Genomic DNA, 14849 nt, shown 5'->3' with positions numbered 1-14849 from the left:
CAAGTCTCCTGGACCGTTTCTTTGTTCGCCAATCTGGATGATGTCGGGACCTTCAGTTCCTCCCAGGGCTCTCAGTAGCCCTCCCACTTGGACCTCTGCTCCAATTCCACCTTTTACGCAAACTCCTTGGCGGAGAATGCAGTTAGCCCACTTCCTTCCTCTTGCTGGTGAATTTGCTCAACCGCTCTCCCTCTTTGAACGGGAATGCACGAACAAAGTGGTGGATGCGAGATCTGTTATCCTTGTGTTTACAAACTTCTCCAAGAGGATGCTGGATTCCCCCCCTCCTTACCTGGCAAAATGGGAATGTGATTTGGATATTAATCTATCTCCAGACACCCATACTAAGCTCCTCGCTTTCTCGTTTAAATGTTCCATAAGTAACATCTGGAATCCGGTTACAAAATTACTAGGTGGTATAGGACTCCAGAAGCCTTACACTCCATCTATCGCCTGGTCAGTGTTGGAGGTGTGCTTGACCACATGCTAATATATGCTTTATATTATCTGGTCCTACCCTAAGCTTCAGACCTTTTTGGGATCAAGTTTTCCCACTCATCCTGAAATGTATTGGCTTTTCAGTCCCTGAAGATCCTGCCTTCTGCATCATTACTCCATTCCCTTCAAGACTTGCAAACGTGTAGTTATTTATACACATGGTCAATGTGGCCCGTTCGTGTATACCGGCTCTGTGGGGAAGTCCTGGCCCACTGACTGTATAGCATTGGTTTGAGCGGATTCAAGACCTTACAACCATGGAGGATCTGACTAGCTCTCCTAAAAGCCTATGTGAAAAGTTTAAATACTGGGTTTTACTGGTGAGTTTACCCTTTCTCCTGAATACCTCTTGTATTGGCAAAACTCCAGTGCCTGACTTTCCACTTATGTTGGCTTCCCCTATTTTTTTCCTTTTTTTTTTTTTTTTTCACTGTCTCCTCTTGCCTATTCTATCCAACCCCCGCAGGACCTCTCCTACCTTTCTTCTTTTCGGGTCTCAACCAGCTCTTCTCCAACCCACCCCCTTCTCCCTCCCCCTTACTTCTTGGCTGCATTGCCATGCCATTCTTGTCTTGTTTGTATACTCGTCTTTGATTACTTCTAGACTCTTACTGGAATCAGGTTAGATGCTGGTTACAAATGTTTTGTCTTTGTATTTTAAAACGTAAAAAAATATAATTTTTATGTAAAAATTAAAAAAAGCAAGGTCAATATATGTAACATTCTGTAATCCTCTTTCCTTATCTAATACACAGATTTACCCCTCTTTAATACGTTTGTTTCTGGGCTTACACCACTAATTGGCACTTTATTCATGTTTGTAGTGTTGTCCCTTCTAGAAAGCTATTGAATGGTACTCCATTTGGCAAACCGCTCCTAAATGTGGTCTCTTGATGACACACTTGCATGTCAAGCATACAATAAAATAAAAGTAACCGCGGCCAGTGCGATTTTAATGGTGTGTATGTCTTTAAAAGGGCTATGATGAACACTTTTATAAACCTGTATTTTATATATTGCACTCCAGATAAGTCTTGCCCTTCCTACGGATTTTGAAAATCCAAGTTAAGAAGGATGTTTGTTTTATATAGGTACACCGTACGACTCTGATGATCGCAGAGAGAAGCTGTATTTAAAGTTCTACCAGCAGATACAAGATGAGTACCAGAAAGAGAGGCCATCAGACTGCACAATTGTGGCTATCAGCAAGGAGCAGATGTAAGTAGGCCTGAATGTAGTACACAGAATCATCTTCTCTGTTCTCTAAACAGATTGTCCTCTCAACAGTCAAAAGACATTTGATTTAAGTTCCATTGCTTTAATGGAGTAAAGTTAAACTGACTTATAACCTTTTTAGATCTATAATGATTAGCACATCATTATTTTTTTTAAAGTGGATTCTCTTCCTACTGCCTACTCGATTTTTCCTTAAGTCTGAAGAAACAAGTGATTGCTAAAATCATGCTATTTCTGTTTTGTTTAAAATTGGAGTTGCCCATTGGCTTAAGGCCAGGTTCATACAATTTTCTGCACCAGATCTGGAACGCGCTGCATTGCGTTTTGCTGCGTTGCTGCGTTCCAGACTTTTTTTTTTAACCTTAAAATGGGCTGTCAGGTGCGGTCCAGTGCGTTTGCATGTTTTTTTTTTTTTTATACGTTCCAGTGCATTGCAGGCCAGAAAAAAATGAGGAGCAGAATTTTTTTGTCTGGTCCGGAACAGACTGCTGGTCTGAACAGACCCCAGAAATGCCATAGGGATACATTGGAAGGCTTTTTTGGTCTGGGACAAACCCCTTAAACGCGGCAAAAATGCAATGCACTGTGTTTTTTTTAGCTCTGCTCCAGAACAGGTCAGGACATGGTGTGGACATAGCTGAAGAGCCAGAGCTCAGCATAAATATAGGCCTGAATCAGAATGTTTGACTAGTGCAGTAAGACCACTGCTTCGTCACAAGAGGCAAAAGTCTCACTCTGCTGCTACTGGCAGGGGACAGCCTTTTACTATTCAAACTGTTATGTTTTTAGAAAGTAAGCAAACTGATTACATTGAATTCCTTTCTATTTGGTGCACCTGAAATGCATTTAGCTGAATTGAACTGAAAGTTCAATTGGGATTTAATTTTTTTTACACATGATTTATACATTTTGTTACAAATATTTCTATACTATTGAATCTTAATGTCATTATTTATCATGCTGGTAAAAATTGTGATTGGTAATACACTGCAAGAAAGGAGACAAAAATGCAAATTTCATAACGAAGGAGGATCGTTGACCAGGTAGACAATGGCTTGAAGAAACAATGTGGACAATCCAGTACACCAGCTGACAGTGGGTAACAGGGAGGTTCCAGCACTATATTTGTGTTTTATGTGTTTTTGGGGGTATTTTTTTAGGCCTTCTTAAATTGTATTGTGCATCATCTCAGCCCCTCAGCTTTGCATGTTCTGAAGCATCTCCTTGCCGCCGCACGAGATGTTTTAAGGCATCTTGACACTTGAGCATGAAATGTTCTAAAGCTAGAAAAGGTTACTCGCACACCAATAATGCTGGTTTTATGTTGGTATGTGAGATGCAGCATAATGATCATTGCCGTGTTTCTGGTGCTAAACTATGGGGGATGAACAATTAATTCAAGCTGATTTGCTTAAGCTGGAAAAGGTGAACAATGGAAAGGGAGCTCGGTTGCAGTTAGTGATGGCAATCCGATCTGTATGATTTAGGCCATGGTACCATGTTACCTGGTTTTAAAGAAGATTGTATTATTGTACAGGTAAATGGAAAAACCTTTTGAAAGCAGCCCTTGTATTATGATCAACATTAAACAAAACACACTCTAAAAAATGATATCCTGTTAGAAATACTTAGCAGAGTTGCTAATGCTACACTTTAGGCTAGGTTCACACCTGTACTACATCGCACAACACATTGATTTCAAAAGGGTGACATCTGCGCGTCAATTGCTAAAAAAAAAAGGGTACATGTACTTTTTTTTTTTGTGCGCCACACGACTCGTGGCTTTTGTGTTCACTTGCACCGACGGAATCGCGGCAGAAAATAATGGCACCCACAGCATGATCGGTTCACATCTTGGCGACTCCCGGCCATGTGGCAATCCTGCATGCAAAAAAGGAGTGGCCTAGCTGTGAGCCCAGCCTTAGTCCAGACATTTCTTGCACTTTCCAGTGCACCAGTGCGGTTCTCGAGGCTAAGTAATGTTTTTTTTCTTTTTTTAGCAATCAACTGCAAAGAGGGATCAATACTGTCCCTTTCGCTCTCTCTTGCTTTTTTTTTCTAATATTGTGTTAAACTTTATAGATGCAACTCACCACTGTTTTTTTCTTGGGAGCAGAAAGATCATTGACATCACACTTCTACTACACTAGAAAGTCTTTAAGTCTACAAAGATTTTAGGTGCAATTGCCAGCATGCAGTGAGGGGGACCAGGGTCTGCCATCTAAAAACATATTACAGGGTTGGTTGTTGCAGGGTTAAACATACTTTTATATTATTGAGGGAGCCATGTAGAATATAAGGTTTGAAGTGGGGTTTTTTTTTTGGGGGGGGGGTCCCCTTTTACAAGGTTCTCTTTAATAAAACACATTTTGTTTTTAAAAAACTTTTTTTACATTTTTTAAAAAAAATGACAGTGTTTATATTTTTTATTATGAAATTGCATGCATATGGCAATTTTAAACCGTCCTTGGATGTTTCATAACATTTTTGTGATTTCAGATATTATCTTTATACTAAATGGCACCACATACATATTTTTGTTTTAATTTCCAGCATATTAACAGCTTTACTCAAAATTATAACTGCAGTCTATAACATGTTTGCACAACACCGGTATGCTTAAATATGATCACCTCACATTAAGTTATTGCTGTGTCCCATGTGCCAGAACGAACCATCACAGTCTCAGTGTTAAAATCTTATCGTCTTTCACTTGCCAATAACCCTCATTTTGTCTTTTTAAAGGGAATACGCCACTGCCATAGGCCATCGATTGCAGGATCATGGCCTAATGGTGGAGATGATTTACTTGACATCAGAAACCGGTCTTACACGCGCCCTCCAGGAGGTTAAAAACGACGGCTCCCCGTTTTGCATACTAGTTGAGCAGTCAAATGTAGCCCTCACCTCTTGCACTGCAATCATGCTTCACGAGTCTATCAAAAGTAAGTGTAGAGTTACACAAACACCCTTCCCAGACCCAAACACTACATAAACATTTAAACTACATTTTATACTGAACACATAAAATACTAATGCATATACAAAAGTAGACATACAAATTATTTCATATGGACTTTGTTCACTTTTTTTCTGCTCGGAGATGAGCTGCAACTGCCATGGGCTAATGCCAGTTAGTGCCACCCCTGCTAAACTGTGTCCACAGGACTGCAAATGTATTGCTTTTACATTACACTTTCAGGAAAGTGTTTGTCATTGGACAACTAGCTGATAAAAAGCACACTTGTAAATTGCACTTGTCAAGGAAGGACACGCTTAGCTGAGAACAGGTGAATTCTGCAGCTGGGTTGACCCTTCAATCACAGCTCATGCTCTTATGCTTCAGAATAGAGCCCGTTTATCCACCATAAATATGATTTACAGCCGCACTTAGAGGTTTCTTGCTGACGGCAAACCTGAATAGTTTCCCACTTTTATGCACATGTGCTGATTTTTGTGGCGTTTTTAACCCCTTCGTGACGGGAGACGTACACTGTACGTCCAGCCACAAAGGGACCAAATGACTCGTCACGTACACTGTACGTGACGAGTTATTTGCTGCACTAGAAGGCTGCTAACCGCTGAGAATCAGCGGTTACCTTTCAGTAATAGATGTCTAACTATCTAGAGATCCATTACTGAAGGGGTTAACCTTTTTCAGACACCCGATACCTTAATATCGGGTGTCTGAGAGTCACAGCAAAGCAGACACACATGTCGGCTTTTGCCGGCATTCTGACAGCTCGTATAGATCGAGAGATATCTCTCTCAAGCTATACTGGCTTTTTTTTTTTTTATCTTTTGACTTTCAAGAATAGATACAAAATGTTATGTATTAGACACATAATGTATCTATTCTTGAAAGTAGAATGTTTAAGTTTTCTGAAACATTCACTGACAGCTGAATCCTGAACTGCTGCAGGATCAGTGTCACTAACTTATTATCGGCTGTTCTGAAGTTTGAAGCAGCCTGATAATAAAAAAAATTTATTAATTTATCAAGCAGTAATAGTGAGATTAATTCACAATGACTGCCTGATATAATTAAATAAATAAAATTTGTCAGTATAAAAAAAGTGAAAAGTGTAAATAAATTAAAAATAAGGGACAAATAAATGAATGTATGTATTGCATTTTTTTTTAGCTGTGCTGGTTTTGTTAAAAAAAAATACTACAAATCAAAACTGGGAAAAAAAGTTTTTTTTTACGTTTTTTCCTCTTTTTTTAATTTGTATTTGTCCTAAGTGAGGCGTTAGACACACATATGTGATATAAATATATAGCCCTATCTGTCCTCTAAAAAACAATATATAATATGTGTGGGTGCACTTTGTAAGAAAGTATATTACTGACGTGGAAGAATCACACAGCAAAAATGTCAAAAGTGTGTCAGTCATTTACGAACAGAAACCAAAAACAAGCTCAGTCATGAAGGGGTTAAAGCTGTTCCCTCTTTGTCTAATGTGGCACTGTAGAAGCAGAAAGTGGTGTCACCGACATCACGTGGGAAAATACAAGAAATGTTTTTTCTTTCCTACACATTTTGTTTATGAATCATTACATGGGAATTGCATTTACGGGTGCTATCTAGGTAGTCGCTCTAAATGGAACCCGTCACTTAGTAATGTAACTGTAAAAAGGGTCAGCTGCATTTCTATGATTTCTTGACTGCATACTAGTTCCAGGACTGCATTCTAGTTCCAGGGACAGTAACACTGCCCAGTGTAATTATGTAACTTCCAAGTCAAATGGTAGCATCTTCCGCCTGAAGATTCTTGCCCACATACTGTACTTTCCTTCAATATGCTGTAGAGCTGGCAAGTGTGCATTACACAACCGACCAAACCTCCCTGTATCTCAAAATGAACTATTATAAATTGGCGATAATATTCATAGCCAATCAACTTACAACATAAAATATAACAATATTATTAAACCACTATAGCTCTTTAAATATATTTATGGATACCAGGCAACTTTGCAGGCATCAACTGTTACCTCTTACTTTTCTTTCCTTGTGCTTTGAAAGCTATCCTCATACACTCAAGCCAGTGTAATTGGTGCTTTGCTTACATTCAACATGTCTACAGGCTGCACTGTAACTGCCGACTGGCATTGAGAACAAGATGGGTTTATGCGCTGCATGCCTGGTATTTGATGTTTTCACTGCCAGGAGCTATACATTATGAACTACATGCATGTTATTGCACGGTATTTCATGCAATTCCAGACAGCCAAATGTGCTAGGCAGAATGTGTCTCTAGAGGGGTCCCTAATGCCTTCTATTTTTCTCAGTCCTTCTTATTCCTTGTCTGCAGTTACAGTGCAGATGCAGGCAGTTAAATGCTAACTGAACAATGCTTACACTGATTTGCTTTTGAGATGACCCTCTTTGTACAGGTAACGCAGAAGTAATTTTGGTTGATCTCCCTGCATCTATTAGAGTTATTGTGCTTTAGTACAGTTATCCTTTAAATTATAATATGAGTCACACGTGCTGTGCTGCTTTAAATCATTTTGGTGGGTGCTGTGAAACTAAAACAAAATAAAGCTAGCACATTTTATTGATTCATTTAATGAATTATGACACCACATTATACTTTCAGAAATCATTCTAGTAAACCTTTTTATTTGAGGTTCCTATTCTCGTTGGGATTTGGCAGCTGGAATAAGGTTAGCTTAATAGAGAAGATGCTTGACAAGAGCTGAACCTATGATAACTAAAGCAGACAATAGTTTTGAAAAGGCAGTTGCAGCTGGATCAGGCAAAGACAGCATTTGGTGGTTACCTGATGACAGTGTGTTCCCAGTGGGAACATTAGACACACGCGCACACACCCCTTTCTTTTAAACTTGGTAAGTTTGCTGAGCCAACCTTTTATATACAAGTTCATGGAGTGCTTGGCAGTGTTATGAAGTTGTATTGCTCTGAGAGTGGTCTGCATGTTTGACCATCCTCTGCAGCACTTGAAAGGCTGACTGAAACAAAATAGAAGCACATACTGGTAGCATAAACCTAACGCTTTCAGAATACAAAGATTTTCATCACTTGAAGGACCAAGTTATAGAATCTACCTGCCCTAACCTTTTTCTTACATTGCGTTGCTTCTGTTACATTACAGTTGCTCTTTAAAAGAATGTTGCACGTTGCTGTAATATGAAAACTTTTTTAAAACCTCACCTGCACAAATAAACCTAACTCAAGTACATTTAATTCATGCTTCCATTTGAAGCTCATTTCCACATATATATTGAATGACTACCATTTTTCCTCACTACAACAAACTAAAATTTTCACTTTGAAAAATGTTTAACCCTTCCCACTAGAAATTCTAAATTTAACATTTGCTGCATGTGGTTGCCTCACTAAGCATGTACCTGACTAGGATACTGACAAGCATCTGCACAATGGCTGGGACCATTAGATTGGTCCTGCGTTTTGCACGCCTAGACACATTGTTCTCACATATTATTTATACGCACTTCTTATTCCGAAGGATTAAAGGCGTCTTCAGCAGCAGTGTTGTCACATACTTCTTATACACATTTTTCCATTTTAATCAGATAAATCACATTTTTTCTTAGAATTTAAAATCTTTAAATATAATGTTTCACAGCACAGGCACTACATTTCAATTTAAAAATTGCTACTAGAAAACGACAACAAAACTTTGCTGAATGAAGTGGTGGCACACAGACAAGTGTCATAACAAGCTCGTTCACACACTTTTGAGATTCCGTTATGAACTTCGTTTGGCACTATCTTACAGATTTTATACGTAATTGGCAGTCAATAAACCCCTTAAATAATATGAGCACCGTACTTTTTTAGGTGTGGCATTCCAGCAATCCTTTCAAGATTAAAGTAGCTCAGCATAAGCACTGATAAAACTCCAGCATAATTTTATTTATTACATTATCCATTCCCTTTTTTTTTTGTACTTTAAAGAGCAGGAATTATCATTGAAACTGTAACTACTCCATGGATTAAACCGTTCTGTACTGCTAAAGTTTCTCTAATCACCTGCAGGGACTGATTTTCCAACAAGCTGAATAATAATTCTCCTAATTTATATTGTATGTTGTCCCTCTTCTACCTAGAACGCTTTAACGTAATTTGTGTGCTCTAGGAATTCAAAGTACGTTGTATCTTCCTAAATTCAGCGCTTCTGTTTTGCCAGCCTTAGACACCAGTGAACTGATATATGAAAGGTGTGCTGAAAAGAATATTGCCAATGAACTACAGAAAGGTGTGTGTTGTTGTTTTTTTTTTTTCTCTTCTCTCTCTGTGGGCGACCAATAAATATTCCTTTTATAGCACACTTTTAGGTGAACCCTTTTTCAGGTCCCTTGTGTTTGAATGTTCATGGGTCATTTTTCAGTCCCCTAGCCTATTGGATTAAAAGCTTGGATAAGATGCTTATACATTAGTTTTATCAGTGTAGATGTTGTGGACCTTGACTGAGGAAAGTAATTCCATAAAGTTTTGCTGAACTGCCAGATCAGTCTTACCTTAGAGTAGCAATTTATCTTGATTGTCATCATTTCTCATAAACGATTAAAAGGATGGTGCTGTCCGAAGTTTATTACATCCTTTAAACACACTTGGTCTGTCAGTAACCCTTTGTAAAATACACTGCAGAAACACTTGACATTGCGTCCGCACTTCACATGGTTTTATATGATTTTAAAAGATGTAAGCTAAAAACTGACAAAAAAAGTTATGTCTCTCCTCTATAGTACATCGTAATATGCCAATGGAGGATGCCCTGGCTCTGGTAGTTAAGGCATTCGGGAAAGTTTTTGGCGAGCGTGAACAACAGGAGCGTAATGAAATTTCACACAAAGCGGCTGATCTGGCAGACGACTACCTGGAGAGGGAGCTCTATGAATCTTACACTGTCCCTCTGGACATTAGGCACCTTCTCTTCCTCTTAAGTGATGGCAAATATTTATATGCGGAAGAGCTGAAAGCAATCAGTGACTACCTGAAGACCAGGATAACTGAGCTGGAAGGTATAATTAACATTTCCCATTTTGTCCCCAGTGCACACACATGACCAGAACCCCATTACCCTTAACATCTACCACTGTTACCCCTTGCTCACAGCGACTGTGTTCTACACAAGTTTTACATTTGAATCACTCATAAAAATGATCTAGACATGTTTCTAATAATTTCATCTTTAAACTGTTTCCTTATTCTTTACATCGCTTCCTAAAATGCGTTTACATATTTTAATGCTCGTGGGAAAACCCATGGAATCCTAATAATATTTTAACATCTAAATATAAGGTTACCATGTACACAACAGGACACATAAAAATATTCATTTGTTTTCCTTCAGCTGTGATGTCAGTATAGCTGCCAGCTCATGCTGAGTGCCCAATTTATAAATGACCAGTTTATACATTTTTAGGGTCATTTTAAATGTTAAATGCATCCAAATCTACATTTGTGTTTTACAGTCAGGAACCGCATTTCATATTCTACTTCAAAAGACCGTAATTTCAAAAAGGATCCATTCCGTTTAAATATTAAAAAGAAATTTAAAAATTAAATAAATAGATGAAAATCTTTAAACTACATTTTTGATGCAGTTGCACTTCACTTTGGGATTACTTCATTAAATATAATCAGTTATTCATAAATTTATTTCCTCAAATGGTTTGAAATGTCGACTGGTTTGCATTTTTTGTACTTCCAGTTTGTAGCCTCTTTTCGAATTTAAATTTTACATTTGAACATAAGGTACAAATATTCAGTCATATGACGGTCTATTTTACCTCCTGTACTTTTGTAAGCACCAACACAATAAGTGTTTTTATGTTCTAAACTTTAAAAAAAAAAAATTCTACAGGACATTTAAAGTGAAACTCTGGCTTTGTAATAATAGACTAGCTATATGTGATCATTGCATCAAAAAACTTTGTTTGCAAAATCCGTTTTGGATCTGGAGATTTTTGGATTGGAGGTTGTGCATGAGTAGTGTTGACGCTGTCCGATGTGTACTGACTTCTGGTGTGGAGTGATTTAGTCTAGGATATGTAGGTCTGCTATAGATGAAGTCTTCCTCTGTGATAGACCTAGAGCTACAACTCCTAGATGGTTGCTCTGAATGTTTTTGAATCTGAAGCTTTTAAGGCTCTGCTGCTCTGAGCCTGATGACCATACACTGGACGACTGCATTTGGTAATCTTGGAGATTTCCATCAGCCTTTTAAAAGTGTATCTAAAGGCTTTTTGTTTTTAAAATAAGGTGGTGAGTGGTTACAACCTCTGTCAACACTGGGAAGATTCACCCTCTTGATTTTGTCCTGGTGATCATTGTCCGTGGAATTAAAAGTGATGGAGAAAATAGAACTCTGAGTTGCTACCAGAACATAAATGAAAGATAATCTTTCAATGGGGACACTTGTTATGGTGTAAACCGTCTCAAGAGGGCATCTCCCCAACGTTTGTGAGAGGTTCACACTTCCTGACGGTTGTGTTCACCATTGCCTACTCCTTCCAAAATGAAAACAAATGTTTTGACTTTAGTTATACTTTTAACTGCAGCAATCTGTCGTCCATGATTTATCACTTCCCGGTTTTCCTTGACAAGTTAATAAAAATGGTCATACAAATTCCTTCTGGCTGGCACTGCAGTAGTTTTGTCAGTTAAGATTGGGAAACAAATGTGCAGTAATTGATGCCAATTTTTTTTTTAGATCTGATGGAAAGCTGAACAGTTTCTCCAACTGTATGATCAGCAAAATTTGCAAGAATTGGTGTCCTCCTCCTAAAATATTAAGCAGTCCCTTATGCCTCAGCCTTAGCACTCTACGTTGTTTCCATTACTTGTAACAGTAATGCATTGAAAGTTCAGCAGCTAAACATCTGTTCTTAGGGACTAGAGGTATTGTTGCAATAAACTAATAAAAGATGGAGAGTACAGTGTTGCATCCTATTCTTTCTGGATAAATATCGGCTAATCTCCCCCAGTTGCTGGAGGAGCTGGGCAGCTTGTTGGCTCCATGATTAGCATTTTTGAGTTGTAGCTCTAGGACTCGGTTCAGCTCACACCAAGCATTTTGTCTCCTATATGGTCACCCGATTTCTGGGTTGATTTTCTTCTGGTAGAGCTGTTAGTTTAGCTTCCACCCAAAACTGTCTGCTTAAAATAGAAATATTTGCCATGGTGTATTGTTGGGGAAGCACAGACTGATGTTTATATTTTGATTTATAAAATGAGCCAAGGAAGAATGTTTTTAAATAAATTGGTGAAAATTAACCTTTTTTTGGCTGCAGGGAGAAGTTGGGGTAGCTGGTTTATGGGATGAAATCATATTTTCCTTTAGCTGACCAGTGCAGTTATGATTTTCTCCTTTTTTTTTTTTTTTTTTCTTTGACCTTTTGAAAAACTGAAAGCAAAATAATGGCAATTTTGATAATGTTCGAAAATTATAAAAATTTAAGTGAATCTGGAGCTAAATGAAGAATACTCATTTGGAAACAACGTGTGTTTTTTGTTCACTGTACATTATGATGCATCGGTTAACAGTTTTGTGTAACTGTCTTGGTTTTTTAACTTTAAAGCTCGTATAAGTGTGCTGCATAATGATCTTGGTATTTGGTAGCAATAATAAAGTTGTTGTTGCAAAGGCATAGGTTTTTTTTTTTTGTTTTTTTTTATATTTCTATCCTTGCCTAACTTGTTTTGGAATTTAGGATTTGAAGAAGCAGACACTACTGAACAGGCTAATCCTGCATATGATAGTCACACCAACAGTAAAACACATCTCTTGGAGAAGCCTCCTCCACTGCTTCCCACACCTGCCAGGAATTCCTTTGGAGGACTCGCTAAGCCTTCCTTGCTGGGTGACAGGCCATCAGCTAGTATCAGTCTCCTTTCCAATCAAGGTAAGCAGGCCATTCTATACCTGCTTTTGCTTTTTCTGTGTGTTTTCTCTCTTTGTCCATATACATTGCAGCTTACATTGGATAAAAATTGTGTGCGTACGTGAAACGGCGACAAACTTCAGTAACCCAAAAAGTCCATATACGCTTTAAAAGCCGCCACAGGTAATCAGTTTAGAGATACCCAAAAATACTGTCCCTAGAATTTATTGCTCTCAATCCGGCGTGCGCAGCGATACCCAACATGTGTAGCGCGTTCGTCGTTTTCATACGTAGTTGCATCTGACGCGTGTTTACATGGCGACGCGCGTGCTCGTGGGGGACTTAACTTTTTTTTATTGTTTTTAGATTTATTTTAATTTTAAAAACGTATTTTCTCTCCCGTTCATTGAAGGACACGGATGGCCACCGGCAGGGGCCGCCCCTAGGCTGTAATTGGTCTTTAGTTTTTTTGTGCCTAGCGTCCTTCTCCTGCAGGTGGCGATATTACCCTACAGTACATGATCTCCGATCTGTTCCCTGTGTCCTTCAATGAACGGAGAGAAAAGGATTTTACGGTGAGTACCAAAATCCTATTTTTTTTTTTAAACTTTGATTGCAATCACATAGGGGGCTTACAAGTCCCCCATGTGATATCAGATGGTGGTGACCGGTACTCTTTAAGGTGATGCTGGGTGTCCAAAAGACCCCCAGTGTCACCTTTCCACTCCAAATAAGCTATTGAAGTGCAAGAGCCGCCAGGAGTCTTTTTTAAACAGCCCCGATGCTAGCGACCTACACTGTGCGTCATCAGTCGTGAAGGGGTTGAGTCCCCTAAATCAAGCAAGCTTGCCTTGTAATTTGTTGTGTTTTTAAATGTCAGCTCTATAATTGCCTATGTATCGGTGCATCTGGACATAGAGGTACATCTGGACTGGAGATTTTGTGTGTCTGTCTGTTATTTATGGAAGTAGAGCTGTCAACAAGGTTTTCTAATAACATGTTTGCTTACGTAGGTTTTAAAAAAGTCGAGCTCAAGGAGGATCCAGCTAATGCCATTTATAAAGCACTACCCTGCGTTTCATCAGATGCCCTGGCAAAGCCTCCACCACTTCTTCCTACACCTGTCAGGAACCCATTAATGGGAGTAGGGAAACAATCTCTTCTATCTGACAGATCCTCAGCTGGGCTTCTTCCTACACCAGGTGTGTGTTTTTTGGTTTTTTTGTATAGAATGTGTCCAAAGCTTCCGGTCCAAGAGACCAAAGATTGTTTTAAAATTGATTTAAGATTTGCTACATTTTTATAAAGTGCGGCGGAAAGGAGTGCATATTTTGAACTTCAGTAACCACTTCCACTCTCATACCTATACAGCCTCTATGGACCAGAGCAATTTTTACATTTCTGCTATGGGCCTGTTGGCTTGTCTATGGACGCACACAGTGCTGCCACAGGCCACACCCCTCCTCTACCCAACAGGTTAATTGACGGCACAAGGCGCCCATAGCTCCTCTGCCCTCAATCTCCTCCCCAGCAACCAGGAAGTTGGGGACAGAGGATCACTGCGAGGACCAGCGGCGGTGACAGGTAAGTTTGGTCAAAAAAAAGTACTGGGCGTTTTTTTTACCTTAATGCAGAGAATGCATGGAGGTAAACGCCCAGCCTTTAATACTACGTCATGTTCTAGAATCAGGTTAAGCTTCATGGTTAGGTTGTGTTCTAGGAAGCCTAAAGGAGAACTAATAAGGTTAGTGATTTACACTGCTCAAAGTTAGAGCCGATGTGTGACACGTCGGCTCTATTGATCACGAAGCGAGCGAACGCATACCATCGCTCGCTCATGTCCCCATCATCTCCCTGCCGGGATTCCCCACCATCTCTCCGATCCGCTAGTGCTGACTAGATGGGCAGAGCCCGCTGTCAATCAACCAGCTGGGTGGATCTCAACAGGATTGTTGTGATCCAGCCTGGCTGCGTCGCTCTCAATATATAGCTCGCTATATACTGAGCTTTGGGTCACGAGAGTACGTTAGTATATGTCCTGTGACCCTAAAGAGAACTATGGGATAAAAAGGTTACCCCATAGTTCTCTTAAGGGCTTACTTAAGGATTAGGTTATACTTTAAGGGTTGGATGAGGTGAATGTTAAGCATTAAGAGTGGGTTAAAGTCAGGGGTCTCACTTTACCTCACACTAGCTATTGGGTGAAGGATGGAGCCTATGGTGGTGGGGGGAGG

General features: G+C 39.3%; 1 protein-coding gene across 1 annotated transcript in view; it reads left to right on the top strand.

The window, feature by feature from the left end:
- LOC108794663 overlaps positions 1-14849 on the top strand; it is a 51878-nt gene that overhangs the window by 27394 nt on the left and 9635 nt on the right. Inside the window, exons 6-10 of the mRNA XM_018565747.1 lie at positions 1590-1716; positions 4480-4679; positions 9475-9750; positions 12445-12636; positions 13629-13817. Of these exons, the coding sequence (XP_018421249.1) occupies positions 1590-1716; positions 4480-4679; positions 9475-9750; positions 12445-12636; positions 13629-13817 (984 nt within the window). The remainder of the gene's footprint in view (positions 1-1589; positions 1717-4479; positions 4680-9474; positions 9751-12444; positions 12637-13628; positions 13818-14849) is intronic.

Source organism: Nanorana parkeri, unplaced genomic scaffold (assembly GCF_000935625.1).
Source record: "Nanorana parkeri isolate BGI_ZX_2015 unplaced genomic scaffold, ASM93562v1 scaffold883, whole genome shotgun sequence".
In the NCBI taxonomy this organism is placed as follows: domain Eukaryota; kingdom Metazoa; phylum Chordata; class Amphibia; order Anura; family Dicroglossidae; genus Nanorana; species Nanorana parkeri.
The sequence above is the reverse complement of the archived record's forward strand: the minus strand, read 5'-3'. Positions and strand labels throughout refer to the sequence as shown.